Consider the following 18,920-nt stretch of genomic DNA (forward strand, 5'->3'; position numbering starts at 1 on the left):
ATAAAACAGTCTCAGACGTGGTTCGATTCACAGTGGGGATGGGAAAAATCTGATCGGTTTGGCTTGCTAACCACAACCATCGTATCTAAATCTGTCGTCATAAAAATAACGTAAACAGCATTGTTGTATTTCGGTCGCTGGAGATAAGATAGAAAGATCCTCTGTGGTTTTCAATTACTTTCTATCAGTTGAGATGCAGGCCAAAAACTTTTATCAGGTGATTAGTAAAAAAAAATACCTTTTTTTTCGTTAGGCAGGATATACATGAAAATTGCATATCCAATGGCCCGGGGTTATGTGAGGGTTACCCTGCTAGATGGGCAGGGCCTACTCACGAAAACCTGACGGTGTCCTCTAAAGTCTTTGGGTGGGAGTAGCGAATTATTGTCCGGGTAAAACGGTCTAGACATTCTTTCGCGGTTCCGCCCCAGACTGTGGCTCGCTCTGTTTGAGCAAGTGATGACTGGCTGGCGTAAACAAATACATGCTCCGCCGCCACGGGTTATAAAAAAATAAATAAAAAAACATACCTATCCCCTGACTGGGTCTGACTGTGATCAGGAAGCATACATCGTGTTTTCTGAGGCTTTCCCACTCGTGCTTGATTTCGTTCCTAACGCTTAAAGTGACGGACACATCAGCTCTGACGCGCGAAGGAGCCTTTTCGCCTATGTTCGGCTTGGCCACTTCCACCACTGCGAAACTCTTGACCGGGTGGGCCATCCGGGCCCAGCCACCGAAGTATACGCTCCCATCTTCAGAACGCCTGTAAAGGGTCATTTGTTCATACAAACTGCTAGGTCCGTGTTATGGAAAAATGATCAAAAGTCAACTAAACAAGGACATATTTAAACCTGTAATAGCAGTATCAACAAGCCATATAAAAAAGCTTGAAATTGAAAGGGCTTAAACTTGTGCTCGAGTTTGAACTTTGAAAGCATAATAAGGAAATAGATATTCATCCTTACCATGGAGCTAATCTGTAGACGGCATCTTCTATGTCTTGACGAATTTCGTCTGAAAGAACAACTCATATTAGTCGACATCGTAGTTGAGCGATTTTGCAATAAAAATATATGAATTAATATTATATCCAGGATTTTAGAGATCATAATAGCTTATATGCTAAACATCGCATGGCAATTATGACCATATTAAGTTCATTTCCATATTATTTTCCGTTTGTATTTTTAGGGTTCCTTTAATAATATTTTCCTTTACGGATATTTTCCGCAGTAAGACTATAATGGCCGACATAGCCCGCAGAATTGCTAAAATCAATTGGCAGTGGGCGGGGCACATAAATCGTAGAGCTGATGGCTGCTGGGGCAGAAAAGTTCTCCAATGGCAACCACGGGCCGGAAGACGTACTTAGTGTGGGCACTGGGCAGGCCCCGTACTAGGTGGACCGACGATCTGGAAAAAAAACTGACTTTACTGTACTTACATGTGCTCTCCAATCGGAACAGGTTGAAGTTCCTCAGCAGATAGTCGTGCAGCGTCAAGAACTGCAGGTTCAATTTTGGCAGCGCGAGGCAGTTCTCGCCGCTGTATATCTCTGTAGGAACCACGTTCTCGTCCCATATCACGTCCTCCGTGGGATACAAGGGCATAGAGTTCAGCTCCTCCAGTTGGGATATACGACGCTCGTGGCGCGATATCTACACAATATTTGTACAATTAGGGGTTGCACTATCTTACTTTAACTTTATGAAACGTCAAATTCTGTCAAAATCATATTAAAACACCCATTACTGTTAAAGTAAGGTGGTGCAACTCTGCCTTAGTGTGCATGGAATTACAAATAACTCGTAAGTTATGCATGTAAATCATTTGGATAAATAAATAAAGCTTGTAATAAGGTCTATGAAATTGCTAGTTTCTTTTCAATATTCATCAATTTATAATTCCAGTTATTCAATTGACTTTTCAATTATTCATTACAATAAGGATTCATGAAATTACATCTACGTAACGTAAGTACCTAGTGTATAACTTATTGTTTATTTAAAAAATCAACTAAAATTGAAGCTCTAAAAAGACTCGCCGTAATGGCGACAGATGCTGCAGTATTTCGTAATTTGTCATTCTTGAAAAACGACCTACTCATCTTTCTGAAAAATGAACTTTCCTTAACTTCTCCGTAAAAAACGGCAATTTCTAAGGCTAGATTATCAAGATGAGTCAGCGGTGAATGTGTATGTTGTGATAAACCAGAGACGCTTCATTGTCTTTATACAACAATTAGTCACTTTTTCTTAGTAAAAGTATTTTTTGTGTTACCAATAATTCCTTGAGGAAATCCTTATCCAGGCGATGCCACGCCGCCTCCGCCTCCTTGCCTTCTGCGGGTACCAGATTCAGGTATGTGGCGATGGCACGTAGTGCTTTTTCACTGCAAAATATGGTTCAATAAAATATAAGGGTTTTTAGGTTCATTTATTAGATATAAATGACGATTTCATTTGTGAATGACATACAAGCCATTAAGTTCTTCAAGTATATTAAGGAGATTATCTAAATAAGGTCATCATCGTATGTTAGAAGACCAAATGACGCGCTAAACCAGGGGTTCCCAAAGTTAGTTTTTCTACTGCCCACTTTGAGAATAAATTATTTTTTTGGGTCTTACCGCTTACCACTTTGGAAAAAGCTGCGTTAAACGATATTAGGAACTCAAGTAAACAGAATAAACTAATCTTTGGAATTCTCAACTTTTCTCAAAATTATCTACGGGATGAGCGGGAGTGGTACATCATACTATTTTTTTCTGCCGGACCCGCACGACTAATACGTGTTCAAGCCAAATAATTAAGATGAATTTAAATAATTAAACTAATCATAACAAACAGGCCTGACTTTCTCGGTGAATGAACTGGACAACATACCTGAGATTCCCAAAATGCTTTTGTAAGGACTCCCTGGTATCGACGCTAGCGACATTGGCCAGAGCAAATAGTCGCAAGTCTGGAAACTTCGCGAATGCAGCTTTCTGGGAATAAATAAAATACCAAGGTTATTATTCCGCTGGATGCAGGCCGCTGCCAACCGCGCGATGTGAAAATCATTGGGGGAGGTTTATGTTCAGCAGTGGACGTCCTGTGGCTGAAATGATGATGATGATGATAGTGCTACTGTTACTACTGTTGTTACTAAACACTACTTTAAATACTACTTTGTGTTGTTACTTATTTTATTTGTAATGCTTTAAGAGCGTTTACGCGAAGCGCGGCGTTTCAAGGGGCATCATTGGAAATGATTCGCGCGCGGCGTTTTTTAATAGTTTCCAAATGTTTATAGCAAAACAATAACAATGAATTATATATCTTTTCAAAGTAAATATTTTAAAGAAGATGTTATTTTATTATATTAAGCTATTTTTATGTTGAATTAAAGAAGAATAATGGTGTAAAAATCACTTTGATTTTTGGGTATTTCACGTTTTTTAAATTTGTGATTTCTTATTGTAAAATGCTTAAATCTAAAAATTTTCTCAGATAACTATTTGCCCAAGGATCTATGCTATAGGATATAAATGTTTGTTAAATCGTTTTCACAGTATTTTTATAAAAATTTCAGCTTGTAAACTGACGCTAAAGTGGAAATTTACAAAACCTGTGTGGACTTATCTTGATAGAATTCTTAAATACTAAACTAATCGCAATATTTTCTCAATTAACTATTTAGACGACGAAATTGCCTAACTATTTATGCCTATAACTATACCTATAAATTTGTAATATTACTGGTTAATGATTGTAACGAGTTGAAAAAGTACTGTTTTTGCGCCAATCGGCGTAAACGCTCTTAAATACTTGCATCAAATAAATACTTCTCTTTCTTTCTTTCTTTACTCACCTGAAGCGACGTGATCCGTGAGTAGTGCTGCAGCTTCATATCACGGTCAGACATGGGATCGCCCGTCTCATCCGAAATTTCAAATCGAGCGTAGAACTTCAGCATTTGAAGAAGCTGAAACAAGAAATCATTGTTAAATTTAAAAAAAACTTAAAAACAAGCTTTCAGAACAAAATAAAATGTAAATTCTATATGTATACGTAGACGTATTTTTATTTCATTTAAAAACAAGCGAACGAAGCCGCGCCGCGGCACGGGCCGCGGTTAGAAGAGCAAATAAAAAAGTCACTAAATTCAATCTATAAAAAAATATATAAAAACAATGGACTTATCAAAATGATAAGTAATATTATATTGAAAACAAAATTCAAAAAATTCTCTCCGGCGGGGAATCGAACCCCGGTCTCCCGCGTGACAGGCGGGGATACTGACCACTATACTACCGAAGACTTGCTAGCGACGGCGAAATTACGGGATTTTTGTTACTACAATGTATAAAGTTAAATCTTCAATCACGATGTAGTCTTGAAGGGTTGAAGACTTGAAGACCATTAGAAACTTTTTTTCAATGTTCTAACTATGTATAGTGTTGTTTTATTATTTTTATTTCATTGTATGTATTTTAATATATTTTTATCTAACTCTACAGTGCTGCCATCTGTGACTGGTTTGTCTGACTGAACGGCTAGTAAAGTTTGGTTTTCGCAAGAAACGAACCAAATATTTCATTGCATTAACACCATCTAGCGGTGTACGGTTACATTATAATACACTACAGTTCACAATGCAAAGCGAAAAAAGCTTGATTTAACCAATTTAACACTGGAGAAAAAAAGTAAAAAAAGCTTTTTAACACAGTTAATTACATTTTACGTTAAAATGTAGGTCAATTGTTTAACATAGATTAATTTGAATTATTTTTATTTCATAAAAAAATTAAAATGTAACTAAATTAAAGACTTGTTTTATTTTATTTTAATGTTTTATTAGGTGAAATTACTTTTTGACCAATTACAATAAACGTAAAAAAATCGGTATCTCCATACTTAGTCATGCATGAGTTTTATGTAAACTACTTAGCCAGATAAAATGACGTCAACGACGATATTTACCAGATTTATCAGAGTAAATATATTTTTAAGGTATGTTATAAAGAACGTAACTAAATACTTTAATTACTCATGCTTGTGCTTATTTATATTTTACACGTAATTTCATAGCAGATTTGAGTGTTTTCTGTAGTTTTATTAAAGTTACATAATTTAACAAAGAAACAAGTTAAAGCTTGATATACTGTCATAAATAACTGTGTATTTCTTGCGTTCGATTAAACTAGGAATATAGATATAAAATTATTTTTTTAATATGCATAGTGCAAGCGGAGGTAGGTACATATTCACCCTGCACGCATTACCTGCCATTCCAGCATAATAAGTAAAATCGATTAGTTTAAGAGCCAAGGTAGATAAATATGCGTTAACATAATAAGTATTTATCAAAAGTGAACAGTTAACTATTTGTATAAAGAGAACAACGTGTATCGTTTCTATACTAAGCCTAAGGACTAAATTTTTTTTTATGTCCTAAGCTAAATTCAAATTGTTTATTTGCATACTATGTTTGGTGTGGTTTACTTTTGTACATTTATTTATCAATTTCGAGTACTAACAGTTTTTCTTTTGAATATGCAAACTCTATAAACTTGTTATGTTGTTTTCCGCGCACCGCACACAAGACAGTAGATTTGTTAACACAACAAACAATTTGAATCTGACACAAACAATAAGATATGTCAAGTCAAGTAAGTCAACCGACTTACAATCAATAATTATAATCATTTGGTAAAATTTATACATTCCCATTTTTCCCACGCATCTGCAGTTTCTTGATTTATGCAGCCATATAATGAACATTTCTCCGCGAATTGAGCGCGTCTACATTATGACAAGTTTCACCGTGCAACCGGCTCCCGGACTATGCGTAGATCCCCCCACGTTCGGTGCGCGCGAGTCAGTTTGTATTGTCCGAACCGACACAGGGGACACGCGCATCCTCGTAAATTCCTACCGTGTTGATAATACTAATGGAGTGATAAATAATTAATTAATTTGATTATATTCTGTGGAGATACGGCCTTAATTTGCGTTTGGAGGTTTATAAATTGGAGGTTGATTTAGTGTTTTTTCAGAAAAATGAAGGTAAGTTAATAAAAATGCTTAATTACACAAGCCTATTAGGGAACGGCGCCCTAATTAGACTTATTTTGTTTTTAACTAGGGTTGCCCATATAAACATAAATAGTTTTAGCGCCAGCAGTAACACTTATAAATACTTATTATAATCTATCAGATAGATTTAAAAAAATAAATATTTTAGCTTCATAATCTTAACATTACTTTAATATTTAACCCAGTTTAATTAAGGCGGATATGATTTAGTGCAATAAAATTAATTAAGACCCTGATGAAAATTTACCCAGACCATCTACCCCCATATTCCAAAATGAGTTTTTATGTGCGAGTAAGATTTAAAGCTAAGGATGAGTTTCATCACCTTAACTTTAACCGTAACTGTAACTCCGGTGTTTTTCTATGAAATTTGACAAATTTTGACGTTTGTTATAGTTAATGTAAGATGGTGCAAGTTGCAACTCAGGCAGGGTAAGACGTTAAATTAATCTAATTTTACGCAAAAAACAAGTTTCAGTTCGGGGAAATGACCTGAAAAATAATATCAATGCCAAAACAAAGGCCAAACAGAGCAATGCAGTGCAATGACCGCGTTGACAAATAATTTAATGACTGGATTGGTTTTATTTTTATAGTAAGGCAGGTGTATCTTGCAGAATATAAAAAGCACATAATTTCTCCTATGGTAGAGAAAGGTTTTTTAGAAATTTTTAGACCTAATAACGATGATTGTAGGTTTAGGTTAACGATATTTCGTTATTTAGTCAAACTGGTCTCTCAATAGAAAATATTTAAAGGGCGTCTTCAAAAGTCGTCTTGTTGTCTTTTTCAGTTGTTAAATAAATGAACACAACTATGGTGCTCAATTCAAATTAATATTTTGCCATTGATTAAAATATTTTATCTACATACCTACATTGTTGTGTTATTATAATCGGAAATATGTCATGTCCGGAAGTAAAATACAGAAAAAAACAGATAAAAACCTGCGTGGGTATATTATTATGTTGAAAAATGTAGACAAAATTATCTATTTCAGCACCACTAGATTTTAACTTTGTAAATGCGATGATAAAACTTAGAGAACTAAAGAAAACCATAAAAGCTAGGTTTATGGGCATGTAAAATGCAAATGGTCAATGTTAGTCAGTATCGTAAGGTAGGTAAATTAATGAAAGAAGTTTATATTACATATATGCTAGGTTTACCTAGCGCTAGATTAGCCTTCCTTATAAAGAGGAAACATGTGTATTTTTGTGTTTGTTATAGAAAAAGCTCCAAAACTACTGGACCAATTTGAAAAATTGTTTTACCATTAGAATCCATTTTTTTGTGATGAACATAGGCATATTTTCATTTTGTTTTAATTGATATGTTTTTACTAAATTACCTATAATAGTAGTTAGTATAGAGCTACCCGTGTGAAGTCGGGCGGGGCGCAAGTAACAAATATGTTATTATTGAAGTTTGCACAAACGCTAGTGTTTTGGGAACATCTTGTGGTCTGCGTTATCACCAACACACGATAAGCAGTTACGTACATTTAAATTAATCATCAAAACTCAAAAACAAGAACCGCGAATAAAAACATAACTAATTGTATTGGTCATAATTAACACATTACACTTGATTAATTACTAGGCTAAATTATCATATTTCAGAGATAACACTTGTGGGTGTATTTGTTTGAACTGCTAAACGTTATAATTACAACTCGACATACTATCATGATAAAAGCATTTGAAGTTATTTTAGGAATGTTAATTTGGAATGCTTAATAATTGTAAATTGGATATTGGGCGTTTAATGGTTCGAATGTAGGCTAGAGCTTATGGTCTACTAGGGTCTAGCAAATTAGATTATCCTAAAGGAACATCTTTGTATTTCAAAACATAATGCAAATCATATTTTCATCATTTCATCGTGATTTCCGTAATATTTACTTACATTGTGGACTTTTTATCACGTTATTTATTACATATTCAATTACGTATATGCTTCTTACGAACCTCTCATCACATATCATAAGTGGCCAATACATATTTTCACTGATTCACATGTAATATCGCGTGACCGATCTGTGGACATGCCTACTTATGTATATGTATAATGATGCCTATTTATGTATACATATAGTGATATATGAAAGTGTATTTTTTGTCCCTTAGATGATTTGTGCGGACCATGCTAAAGCGAGAGTGTGGCTTATCAAGCGTTACATTACGAGTAACGACCGAGAGAATTATTAAAAGGCTGAGTTGCACCACTTTACTTTAACCCTAACTATACTCAACATCAAATAAACCGCACCTTCCGCGACGCGAACTTTAACGATTTTCTTCTGACACAATCATGGTGCCCCACCAATATTGGTGTTATTTGAAAGCCGAATAAATATCCTTAAAGAAAAACACATTTAATTTGTTAATAAATGATTAACATATACCATAAATGTGACTTGAAAAAATACCTCACTTTGGGCCCACCTATGGGATCAATTAGACCAATTTTTATGGTTATAAAACCAAATAATGATCTCACGTGTCCTCTTTAACAGATGGATAGCGATTAATCCCAACTTAACAGTTTTATAGCCATAAAAGTTGGCTTTAGCGTAACTACCTATTTTTGAAGAAGTGACTCTGGATTCTTCTAAAGACACATTTTTGGGGTAAAAACCTTTTCTTTAATGAAATGAAGGTTAGAACTAGGCTTTTAAATGGTGCCAATATTGGTGGGAAGTGGGGATGCATACGTTTGAAAAAGCTTGTCGCGGGAGGTGCGATTTATTTGATGTCGAGTGTATAACCATAACAGGTTTGGCAGTCTTTTGGCGTTTGTTAAAGTTAAAGTAAGACGGTGCAACCCAGCCTATGTGTAATGTGTATGTAATAATAACTCAAGATAGTCAAATTAATTGCGCAATATTATAAACATTAAGATAGCCAAGCTGCTACTAGGCGGTCTTTTATGACTAAAACTTATAATACACCACTTTTTTTTTCTTTTTTTGTCTGTCTTTTGTTTTGTACTACTTGATCTGGCAATAAATATTTTCATTTTCATTCACTTAGGAGTTATGTAGGTTTGGTCTACATTTGAGCAATAAATAATGCATCAAACGAATCGCTTCTGTAATATACGAACTGGATATACCTAGACAATTATTTTTTTAAAATCAAGAGAAAGTAGGTTATTTTGAGGAGGGATCTACGAAACGCACATTATCACTTGTCAGTGTCATAGTAGCTCCCTGATAAGTGTTATCATCTCCCCATTATTTGTGCAAGCGGTGAACATCAAATAAAATATACCCATTTTTTCGTAAAAAAAAAAACAAGTACTTATCATAATATGAAACGAAAGGAAATAGACGATAGACGAAGCAAATGACAGCGCTATAATAATATTTACTTTCACATCATTATTATATTTAGTTACAGTTGAAAAACAGAGGATACGTATATAAATATCCATCACTAGATTACACCAGTCTTGGTAAATAAGTTTCTTCACAAATAAAATTATTTAAATCTACAAAAGTCGAGTATGTATCAGTTGAAGTCACTGTCGCATAATAATTAGGCTAGTTAATTAACAACTGACAAAAAGAAAACAAAGATTATCATATTAGTATTAGTCACATTTCGAGACAAACACGCATGTTTGGGAATTCATAGAATCGCTTTACGCACAACACGGCGCGTGTGGACTTGTGTGCAAAACAAACAAGCAGTGGTCTCTTTTTGGGATTATTCCACTTCTTCACCAGGGTGAAGAAACTGGATTTTTTAGTGTCCTCATTTCACCTCGGAACCATTTCACCCAGCTTGATTTTAAGCGGTCGCCTTTGTTCACCTAGGAATTAATTCACTCAGGTAAACAGATGCGAAGATCTGGGTGAATTAATTCCTAGGTAAACAAAGGCGACCGCTTTAGTCGAATTAATTCACGAAATGGTTCCAAGGAGAAATGAGGACACTAAAAATTCAACTTTCTTCACCCAGGGGAACAAAGTGGAATAATCCTTTTTGACAGGTCCACAGTAAAACACGGCAACCCACGTTTTATCCCAACTAATATTATAAATGCGAAAGTAACTCTGTCTGTCTGTCTGTCTGTCTGTCTGTCTGTTACGTTTTCCCGCTTAAACCTCGCAACCGATTTTGATGAAATTTGGCATAGAGATAGTTGGAGTCCCGGGAAAGAACATAGGATAGTTTTTATCCCGGTCTTTGAAACAGGGACGCGCGCGATAAAGTTTTTCTGTGACAGACAAAATTCCACGCGGGCGAAGCCGCGGGCGGAAAGCTAGTCTTTGAATAAAGCTTGTTGCAACATTATATTAGTAGAATACGCAATAGATGCAAACTATAGTCCCACACAGAACTGCCTACTGATTTTATATCCGGCGACTTTTCTAAAAGTGTGCCAGTTAGTTCGGCAGTGGCACAAAAGCGCGCACGAATTATTGATATGAAATCACAAATTTTAATAGTCAGCATTTTTAAACTATCAATAAATGGAAGGTCCATTAAAAAGAGAAATTGTTTGAAGGGAAGATACTGGACTGATTTGAAGTAAGCCCGTTGAATTGAGGCAGTATCCAAAGAGCAGCCGGTAAACAAGTTATTATTCAAGTCAGTGATATCTTTAGACTTTGTGAAAGACGCAAATTAAATCCGCACACAGAAAACGAAAAAAGCCACTTCGGAAGAGCCAACTAAATATAGCAAATAACAGTTATTTGTGCGTTTGCCGCGCGCCGCGAAACGGGCCTGTCCAGTATACAGGTTCGAATATTCCATGAACTAATTCCATAAGAAATCTATCAAAAAAGTAGTTATACCTAACTGCCGAAGTTTTATAACAGGTTAATGAGATTTTAGTACAAAAATATGTGATCTTGCACTAACTTACACCACATTTATTTTATCAATTCTTTCTTTCATAATATTAGTTGAGATTTAGCTCACACTGAATTATTATTATGTCTACATAATAGGTACCGAGCCAAGAGATAAGAACATAACAACTTGAACGAGAAAAGATAACTAATGCACTTTGGTTGTAGTTGGTATAAAAATTCTTAGTTAAAAGATCAACAAAAGATTTTTTGTAACCATAAAAGTATTTAAGTTATGATAAAATACAGCTGTTTTAAAAACGTGCTTTTCAAGTGATAAAAATTTGAGTCTGTATATAAACAGAACGAAACATTTACATAGGTACACTCAGTATTACATAATTTTACATGAACATACACTTAGTAATAAAATATAAATAAATAAATAAGTAATCAATAAATTACATATTATTGTAATATAATCAATAACAAAGTACCTACCTAACCCCAGCCTGATAAATGAATCCTTTTGACCCAACCTCGTAACTTTGACCTAGGCCTCGAAGACTAACAAAATTAGCCCCTTTACATATCATTAGCCATTTCATTGTTATCTGACCTATATTTCCAGGCACGAAGATGTGACACTGAATCATAATCGATCCATTAGGCAGTACATCGATTTGATTATCGATTTACATATCTGCCCAAGACTTGTACAGTTCCGAGAACTGTTTGCCTATTGATCGCGAAATGCAAATATGTGTAGCTTAGGGAAACCCCATGATTCTCATTCATTCGGAAAATCTTCTTTGAATAAAAAGTTGACTTGAATAAGAAAACCTCATCTCACAAAAAACGCGACTAATTGCAAACTCGCCAGAACGATTATTTCGTAATCATAATAGTTAAATAAACAAGTTTCGAAGTCAATATACTATGATAAATCATTCGACCCTATAGACACAGGACGTAGGAGTTCAACAAACGCATCATATCGCGTCGAAATGAGAATGTTATGAATTTTAGTGCAACGCGCAATCAGTTTGTGCCGCTAAAATTAACTTTTTGAACTGATGTAATTATGCAATTGTTACATTATGGGTCTAAGTTTTAGACATTTAGCTTAAGCATGCTCAATCTATACTCAAGTGTGAACTTTTCATATTAAATTAATTAAGTAGAGAATGAGCACGCGCAAACTAAGAATCTCAATTCAGAAGCCGGCCTTTGTTTAATTTAGACAGCCGCATAATCTGATGGTCCGACAACAATACCTGTGGCGGTTTTGGGCATGTTAGTTAAGCTACTTTTTGTACAGATCTATCACAAAAACATGTTTTTCAAACGATTGGGTTTGGTTCTCGCTTAGGTGTAGATTCATTATTTACAAGGATAATGTTGAATGCAAAGGCTAACCGGTTTAATTGTAATAAACGTGAAACAGTTTACTTCATTCGTACCTAGGTAGGTATGTGATGCTGCACACAAATAGTTGATATAAAACAAAATAGCTATACTACCTAGTTCGTTTTATCGATAAAAATGAGTCTGTTCGCCATATGGATAACGCATTGTCACGTTGCACGTGTCGTCGGAAGAAGTGTTTGCAAAAATTAATTTAAATATGAATGTCAAAATTTAGCCGTGTTACTATCCACTTGTTCAAATATTTCTTGAAATACTCATTTCATTATCCACTTGAAAAATTCTCGAGATATCAGTGCGGGTACTTGTAATATCAGTTCATGGTACGTTTGCTTTCGATTTTGATCATTAATCATAGTGTTCTATTTTGGTGAACGTCAGAATGGCGGGTGTATGGTCACAGAAATGAATAATATAAATATGAATTTTTAATACCTGAGGTGTACCTTTATGTACCTTTAGTTATTAATTTTGTACTTCCCTAATACGGGAACAATTTAAATTACAAAATGAGCCGCCAACCTGATATCAGGTTGGCGGGTGTATGCTGAAATTGGACGAAACAGGTAAGTTATGGTTTTCTTATATTTACCATTATTTAGTACCTCAAATGTACCTCACAAATATATTATGATAAACCAAATGCGACGAATAATTAACGAGAAAATTGATACGAAAAATTTGATGTCCACCATTTTTTTGATGGCCACCATTTCTTTTAACAAGTTAGAAAGTTGACACTGACACAGATAATACATACCATATAGATATTTTTTAAGTCTGTTTTTTATGGCTTGCACACTTGTGCATTTGCCAATGCCAATACTTTCCTAAAATCTAAAAGTATTGATAGTAGCGCCCTGCTGTAAATGTCATAAGGTTGTCCAACGTGGCAATAATAGGGATGTTGACTGGGTAATGAAATCGAAATTCTATTCAGTCCGTCAGACAGATAATAAAAATATTTTGGAGACATTTTTTTTTCATAATCTAATAATTACAGTATTATATTGAGTTGAAATGTCGCGTGACGTCACTTTTGAGTAAAAAATCTACTCAAGCGTGACGTAACGCGCCAATTCAACTCGATGTAGGACTGTTATTATTTAATTATGAAAGAAAATAAAAAATATGAGTTTAATATTTTCTAATATCTGTCTGACGGACAAATAATTGAAAATTTGTCATTTAGCCTTTAAAAGTATTGATTGATAGTAGTGCCAAGTGCTCTCCTGTATAGGTCTACCAGAATCTCATGGCAAACAAAAATATTGGAAAAGTGTGGCTTTCATAAGGAAATTGTCTATGGCTTTATTGTCACCTGTCAAAACAAATTACGAGATTTGTCAACCACTGCAGAAATTTTGTGAATCTTCATGATTATTTGTTATTTTTGTGAAAATATAAAAAAAAAACTCAAGCGAGTTATATTGTTTTCAATGTGTATTGTAAAATATGGCGTAATTTAAACTCAATCTTTGATTTTAAAGCACGTCGTTGAGTTGACAGGTAAGTCGGACTGAAATGTTAAGATTACGTTTAGTTTATTACCCGACTGCGTCAGAAAGAGGGTTATGTTTATTTTTAAGTATTATTCTTTCTTAATAGCAGCTTTATTGAGGTTTACCTACAGGTGAATCTCACAAATTGGTGCAGAGGAATGGTGAAAATGTTGTAACCATGTAAAGAAACTTGATAAGATTTCATCAAGCAAAATCATTATTAATCATCAAGCAAGATTGAATAATAAAATTGAAATACTGGAAGAGCAATTTATAATAAATAAATAATATCCTTGGACATTTTAGACTGCGCTTTTAGTCCCAAACTAAGCAAAGCTTGTATGTACTATAGGTACTAGACAACGGATATAAACATATTAAATGCTTTTCTTTTTAAATAATACATATACAGCCTTGGCCAAAAGTATTGAGCACCCCCTAAATACTGCTTATACATGATAACTATAAAAGATACTCAAAGATATTTGATAAAAACCTTTCTTTGACAGGTTTCGAAACATAAACTCACNTATTAGGAACTAAATGTTACATTTACAGAACTGTTCATAATATTTAAAATTTAATCAATAAAGATATTTTATGTAATTGAATAATTCACTGTGTTTAAACGAGCAAATCAAAGTCTAAATTAGTGACCGCCATCTATCGACGTGCTTTTGACGGTCGTTAACATTCATGAGAGCGAAGCCGTGAAACGTATCATTAGTCATAATTTAGTAATTAAATATTACATTTACGGAACTGTTTATAATATTTAAAAATTTATGTAATTGAATCATTCACTGCGTTTAAACGATCAAATAGTATTCAAACATTTAGATAATAAAGTTAAAAACCATTTAAAAATCCTATGAGAACTTTTTCGACTTCTACACGGACGAAGTCGCGGGCAAAAGCTATTTGTAAAATCATCATCACCATCATCATCATTTCAGCCATAGGACGTCCACTGCTGAACATAGGCCTTTGTAAAATAATTAGACTAAATTATTAAAAGTGCCTACCCAAAGTCATTATTCCACGCGGACGAAGTCGCGGGCACAGCTAGTAAACCAATAAATGATTCAGGTGCGGTTCAGGTTGTCTATGTTCCAAATCTAAGAATTAAAGAAACTAAAATACTAATATTATAAAAAAGAAAGATTTGTTTTTTTATATTTTTGTATTTAATAGGCTCCGAAACTACTGGACCGATTTTAAAAATTCTACATTATTTCTGATGAGTATATTATAGGCAATACGAAGTTCGCCGAAAAATATAGAATAATAATTTATTAATTAACAGAGTATTTGACAACGACATTAACAATTAAATCTTTTCTATTTCAGCAAGAAGTCCTATGTCTCGTACTACTTGGCTGCGGACTTGCGCTGGCAGCAAATCCTTGCTGTCCCGATGGCATGAACCTGGACCGACTTACCCGTCGCTGTGGCCGCTTCAACATGACGTCACTACCCGCCTTGGACTGTCCTGAAGGGAAACTTCTGCTGAGGGACATAGTGCTGCATGGAGACAAAGTGACTACTATGGATGCACCAGAGTTCGTTATTGTAGAAGATCCTACACAGTAAGTTATACTAAAAGCAATTAAACTATTACTCAACAATTCACGATGTTTCTCGCAATTTTGAATAGCATTTATCATTGATGTTGTTTTTATACATCAATAATAATTAATGCATCCTATTTAATTAATTATAATTATAAAACGAGTAAACTTAGCACTGTAAATCACTCTGGCACGACGGAAACAGTAATTATGTTATGTATTATGGAGGGAGAAAAAATTGTTAATGAATTTTCGGCTGAAAAAATACTATTAATATTCAGTTTGTTGGGTATCTGAAATACTACTTAGGTAGGTATACGCAATTTTTCCTTTCAGCCCAGACTTTAGTCCTTTAAATTACCTCCTCTTCTCTTATTATAATTGTTTTAGAATGAAACCCCCGTAAGCACCCTCGTGTCTACATAAAGCCATAATTTTCTAGCGGCCGCCCGCGACTTCGTACGCGTAGATCCCGTTTTACCCCCTTAGGGGTGGAGTTGCGTAAAATCCGTTCTTAGCGGATGTCTACACCCTAGGAACGTACCTGCCAAATTTCAAGTTTGTAGGTTTCGGAGATTTCATGATGAGTGAGTCAGTGACATTTCGATTTATTAAAATTAAAAGTATGATTTGTCTTTTTCAGATACTGCACAAGTTACATGATAAGAAACGCAAGTAGGCCAGAATTGGGGATGATGCCGGTAGCTTTGGCGTGCTTCCAGAAGGATACGTGGACCAATAACTTGGAGACCAGCGGCATTCTTACATTGGTATCTGTATTCTTTCTGGTGGCGACCATTGCGGTTTACAGCTACCTTCCGCAAATGAGGTTAGTTATCTACCTACTTTGCAAATAAATGTCTTTGTCTTTGTCTACTTTGTGATAAATATCAAACTATCATTATGTAACAAAACATCTCAAAAAACGTTCTATCCCAGTAAACCCGGAAGCGTAACAATTTTTCAATTGTGTCTCGATTGGGCTTGAAGGGATAATTCACTTTATTTTTTTAATTTTCAGGGATCTCCAAGGAATGTGCTATTTATGCACATGCATCAGTATGGCGCTAGGATTCTTATCCCTCGGGATGCTTCAACTTAATCCTGGATTCAGAAACGAAATATGCACAGTAACAGGTATGACTCCATATTTATAATACAAACTAATAATAAGAATACGAACTTTTGACGCCTGAAAAATTGCAGAAGCTATCTACAGATTTTGATACTTTTCATATAAAGATATATTACCTTACGTAATTTCGTGAGTGCTTTGGTCACTTACGCATTTTTCCAACGATCAAAATCTATAAAATCTGTGGCCAATAATAATATTATAATTTTGTTTCAGGATTCCTGGTTTATGCTTGGATGATTGCTACATTTTTCTGGATGAACGTTATTTGTATAAACACCTACCGGACTGTCATGTAAGAAAAATAATATATTTAACAAAAAATCTGTTACTAATTAGGGCATATATGCAGTTTAGGCAGGCATGCTATTCCATAGGTAAAAATTTTAAGAGTATCATGCGAAAAATTAACTCAAAAGTAAAAACTTGTTCACAAGATGAAGAGCAGAATTAATTGTGAACGAGTCAGTGCTTACAGATTGTGGTTACATGATCTTTTGCAATATGTATGCTATTTAAAACTGCCTTTTCTAACTAAGATTTTTTACAGGGATGCAGCATATTTGCAAAAAACGGAAAAGAAACAGTTCTTCTCATACAGCTGCTACGCTTGGGGCTTTACCATGCTGTTCCTCATCGTGGCCCTCATAACAAACTTCTCCGAAGGAAACCACTGGAAGCCTGGCTTCGGCGATGGCAACTGCTGGTTCAATGGACGCACGGAGACCTGGATTTTCTTCTACGGACCTATTGCTATTCTGGTCACCAGCAATGTCGTTCTTTTTGGATTGTCCTCATACAATTTGTGGCAGCAGACGAAGAAATACGAAGTGAATAAGCTTAACAACCTGAGGCACAGGTAGGGCACTAAATATTTTATTAGAAGTATCTTGTTGTTCCGAATGTTACGACCTTTTTTGTTGAATGCTATCTGAATTTTCTCCAATAAATCAAAGCTTAGTACTTGTACTTACTTACTCGTAAATATATTATAACTCATCTGTATTTCACTTACAGGTTCTTGTTATCTCTGAAACTGTTCCTGGTCATGGGCATTTCCTGGATATTTGAGATCGCGAGTTTCGCTCATGGAGAGGCGCATATCATTTGGTAAGCACCATCCTTTAGGTGTTCTGGTACCTTCTCTGGTCTTAATGAATCATCGAATTTAACTATTTATTTCTTCATTCTTCCAGGAAAATAATGGACACCTTCAACTGTCTACAAGGCGTGATCATATTCCTTCTCCTGGTGCTGTTTAGGAGACGCGCGATCCGCGGTTTAGCCAACGAGAACTTCTGTGTGTTTATCACTCGTCCCCTCGCAGAGAAACTGAGTCCTCACGATGATGAAGATGATCAGCACATATTAGGGGACGAGACTGTGGAGGTTAGGCTAAACTAGATATAAAGACATAGATAGAATGGGATAAACGCACACTGATTGTGCCAAAAGAATGTTCTTTCTTTGCTGTTAAATTATCGGGTGATTTGCCCAATGTCATTAGTGTGTAACGAACGAACCTTTGAACAGCGAATTCGGTTGAGCAAAAGGGATGTGTGAATTGTAATGATCTTTTATAAGTTACGAACTGTAACGCTCCAGTGCACTCCGCTAAACGCTTCTCATTTAATGAATTGATTTGATTGCATGAAATTAAACCAAGTCTGGTACTGTAATTGTATTCTAGAAGTAATTTTATATTTTTAATTATTTGCAGGCAATATGAATCTCGAAGAATTGGATTTCATATCTACATTATTGTTAGCTATCGGGAGTTGTTTACTTAGGTCATGATTTACTTGTAGGTAATTTTAAAATTGATGAAGCATTCTGATCGTTTTGTTGTAACACTGTGGATAGGTCATGCATGATACTGATAGTGCAGTTTTGTATTCAAGATTTGTGCCATATTAATTACATTATTTGTGGTATGAAGAGTAAACGTATGATTGAAATGCAATTTATTTTATAAGTATTTTTTGTTATTGAAAAATAACAAACATTTAGAGGAATAAGAAACTCAATTCTCGTAATGTCATAATAAGTATAATAAAATTTAATTTTAATTACTTAATTCAACTACTTAGTATATAAATTAGCATTTACCAATGTAAATACTAAGTTAAAAATCTATGTAATATGTTTTTTAATAAATTATTTTGTTCCTATGTAAAACCAATGTTACGCCAAATGCATGAGAAATATGAAATAAATATATATTTTTTGTTTCAATTTAAAAGTTATTTTATTTTTACACAGATTTATTTAAATTAATTGTCGGCCGTTTGGTGTAGTGGTTCAGAACGGACTACTATGCCGAGAGGTCCCGGGTTCGATTCCTAGCCGGTTAGAAATTGAAATGATGAATTTTAATTTCTGTGACGAGTC

General features: G+C 34.6%; 2 protein-coding genes and 1 non-coding gene across 6 annotated transcripts in view; 1 reads left to right on the forward strand and 2 right to left on the reverse strand.

Moving 5' to 3' along the window:
* Nucleotides 1-18,920, reverse strand: part of LOC114356981 (RNA helicase aquarius) — a 64,442-nt gene that overhangs the window by 31,296 nt on the left and 14,226 nt on the right. For both annotated transcript variants that reach the window (XM_028310387.1, XM_028310386.1), the window contains 6 exons: nucleotides 3,859-3,972; nucleotides 2,889-2,992; nucleotides 2,284-2,395; nucleotides 1,448-1,661; nucleotides 969-1,017; nucleotides 531-766 (listed from right to left, as the gene is read on the reverse strand). In XM_028310387.1, the coding sequence (XP_028166188.1) occupies nucleotides 531-766; nucleotides 969-1,017; nucleotides 1,448-1,661; nucleotides 2,284-2,395; nucleotides 2,889-2,992; nucleotides 3,859-3,972 (829 nt within the window). The remainder of the gene's footprint in view (nucleotides 1-530; nucleotides 767-968; nucleotides 1,018-1,447; nucleotides 1,662-2,283; nucleotides 2,396-2,888; nucleotides 2,993-3,858; nucleotides 3,973-18,920) is intronic.
* Nucleotides 4,236-4,307, reverse strand: TRNAD-GUC (transfer RNA aspartic acid (anticodon GUC)). Its single transcript has one exon. It is a non-coding gene; the product is annotated as a tRNA-Asp (tRNA).
* On the forward strand, nucleotides 5,897-18,676 carry LOC114356979 (probable G-protein coupled receptor Mth-like 3). 3 transcript variants are annotated; one of them, XM_028310385.1, is made up of 10 exons: nucleotides 5,897-6,056; nucleotides 15,174-15,412; nucleotides 16,038-16,223; nucleotides 16,416-16,531; nucleotides 16,746-16,824; nucleotides 17,080-17,388; nucleotides 17,547-17,639; nucleotides 17,726-17,918; nucleotides 18,250-18,279; nucleotides 18,317-18,676. In XM_028310385.1, exons 1-9 carry the CDS (start codon nucleotides 6,051-6,053, stop codon nucleotides 18,256-18,258), a joined length of 1,230 nt encoding a protein of 409 aa, XP_028166186.1. In that variant the 5' UTR covers nucleotides 5,897-6,050; the 3' UTR covers nucleotides 18,259-18,279; nucleotides 18,317-18,676. The 3 variants fall into 3 exon arrangements, with proteins under 3 accessions (XP_028166186.1, XP_028166185.1, XP_028166184.1); XM_028310384.1 differs by having other exon boundaries at nucleotides 18,250-18,676; XM_028310383.1 differs by having other exon boundaries at nucleotides 17,726-18,676.

The sequence above is a fragment of the Ostrinia furnacalis genome, unplaced genomic scaffold (genome assembly GCF_004193835.3).
Source record: "Ostrinia furnacalis isolate ACB-3 unplaced genomic scaffold, ASM419383v2 OfSCF3012, whole genome shotgun sequence".
Lineage (NCBI taxonomy): Eukaryota > Metazoa > Arthropoda > Insecta > Lepidoptera > Crambidae > Ostrinia > Ostrinia furnacalis.

What these genes read in the sequence shown, in the direction of transcription:
- LOC114356979 (XM_028310383.1), top strand. An exon ending in AGCTACCTTCCGCAAATGAG is followed by an intron (nt 16,224 to 16,415) that starts GTTAGTTATCTA and finishes TTTAATTTTCAG; the next exon opens with GGATCTCCAAGGAATGTGCT. An exon ending in AACACCTACCGGACTGTCAT is followed by an intron (nt 16,825 to 17,079) that starts GTAAGAAAAATA and finishes GATTTTTTACAG; the next exon opens with GGATGCAGCATATTTGCAAA.